General features: G+C 37.5%; 1 protein-coding gene across 1 annotated transcript; it reads right to left on the bottom strand.

The window, feature by feature from the left end:
• Positions 1–586: 586 nt before the first annotated feature.
• On the bottom strand, positions 587–1,560 carry LOC145030244 (uncharacterized). Its single transcript, XM_078978644.1, has 2 exons — positions 1,309–1,560; positions 587–1,222 (listed from the first exon to the last, which is right to left on the bottom strand). Exons 1-2 carry the CDS (start codon positions 1,558–1,560, stop codon positions 587–589), a joined length of 888 nt encoding a protein of 295 aa, XP_078834770.1.
• Positions 1,561–1,765: the final 205 nt, after the last annotated feature.

The raw sequence follows: 1,765 nt of genomic DNA on the forward strand, positions 1-1,765 counted from the left end.
ACTTCCATTATTGGAGGATTTAATCTTCTTTGAGATTCCCTCTTAGGCTTACAATTATGTTCCATGAGGATCTTGTGAGTGCATACAATAGGACTTATCCCTTTGATGTCCGCTATTTTCCACCCCATGGCCACTTTTTGATCATTTAAAACTTTAACCAATTGGATTTCTTCAAAATCTTTCAATTAAGAGGAGATGATCACCGAAAGAGTTTTGTCTTTACCTAGATAAGCACACTTCAAGTGGCTAGGTAAGACTTTTAATTTAAGTGTGGGTCGGTGGATTATGGAAGGGGGCATCTTTTTGGAGAATGAGATAAGGAAGCTTGAGAGACATCCTTATTTGTTCAGTTGTTAACTCTTAAAGTCTTCTCAATCTCTTCAATTTTGAAGTCCAGTGTATACATTTCCAATGTCTTCTTCAAACTCTCACAATCAAGACTCATGTTGAGTACTATATTCAAAATATCCCCATGTGATAAATCAAATATTTATTTGGCTGTTGGCTCAATCACATCAACCTGATACAATGGAGAAATGTTGCTAGGGTACCTCATTGCTTCAAATATGTTAAAGTGAATGGTCCTTCAGTCAAACTCCATGGTGATCTTCTCATTATAGTCATCAATAATAGTGTGAGCGACATTCATAAAAGGTCTTCCAAGGAGGGTCATACATGACTTGGAATGAGTCTTCTCTTTAAGGTTAATGACATAGAAGTCCGCGATAAATACTAGTTGATTAACTTGTACTATCACATCCTCCAAAACTCCTCTTGGAAATACACTTGACTTGTCCGCTAATTGAATGATTACTCTGGTTTCTTCTAAAGTTCCAACATTGAGAGATTGAAAAACTGGATATGACATGACATTGATTAAGGATCCAAGATCTAAGATGGCACTTTCAACATGCAAATCACCAATAGTGCAAGGGATAGCATACATTCTCGGATCCTTGCATTTGGGAGGTAGCTTATTTTGGATAACTGTTGACACATTGGCATTGACTTGAATCTTTCCATTCGCCTTGAACTTCCTCTTATTTGTGCATAAATCTTTGAGAAATTTGGCATAGCTTGGAATTTTCTTTATGGCATCCAATAGTGGAATGTTGATTTGGACCTTGCAGAAAGTCTCAAGAAACTCCTTCTCTTCCTTCTTTTTATTTGAGGGGGCTAACAGGGAGGGAAAAGGTGGTGGTATGGCCAATTGCTTGATGGTCTTGTTAGAAGATTTAGGTTGTTCATTTTTGGAATAACTAGTTCCTTTGGAGGAACTACCACCTTCGAAGGTTCAACAATAATAACCTTATCTTCTTCTTCTCTTGAAAATCTTTTTGGGTTGCTTTCTCCAAGTGTTTTCCCATTTTTCAAGTTGATTGCACTCACATTAGGATTCTTCTTGGTTTGAGATGGAATTTTACCCCTTTGTTCTATCATGTTGCGAGCGGTGGCCAAGTCTCCAATTTGTGCTTGAATGTTGGAGAAGGTGTTCTTGGTCTCTTGTTGAAATTGTGTTTGGCTTTGATCAAGAGAAATAACGAGTTCTTGAAGACTCATTTGATGGTTACCACTTGATTAACCTTGTTGTTGAGGTTGTTGGTAATGTGGATGGGGATGAGATGTTTGTGGATATGGAGGCTTTTAGGATGTGTATTGGGAAAATTAGGATCTTATCATAAAATTTGGTGGGTTTTGCTTTGTTGGGTATGGGTAGTTTGAGTTATTCCTCCAATTTGGGTTGTATATGTTTTGAAATCCCATG

This window comes from Lactuca saligna, chromosome 2 (assembly GCF_052625555.1).
Source record: "Lactuca saligna cultivar CGN05327 chromosome 2, ASM5262555v1, whole genome shotgun sequence".
Classification (NCBI taxonomy): Eukaryota; Viridiplantae; Streptophyta; class Magnoliopsida; order Asterales; family Asteraceae; genus Lactuca; species Lactuca saligna.

Coding starts and splice junctions, on each gene's coding strand:
- LOC145030244 (XM_078978644.1), bottom strand. CDS start 1,560: ATGAGTCTTCAAGAACTCGTTATTTCTCTTGATCAAAGCCAAACACAA. Junction 1,223..1,308: donor CAAGAGAAGAAGAAGATAAG/GTTATTATTGTT, acceptor TCTTCTAACAAG/ACCATCAAGCAATTGGCCAT.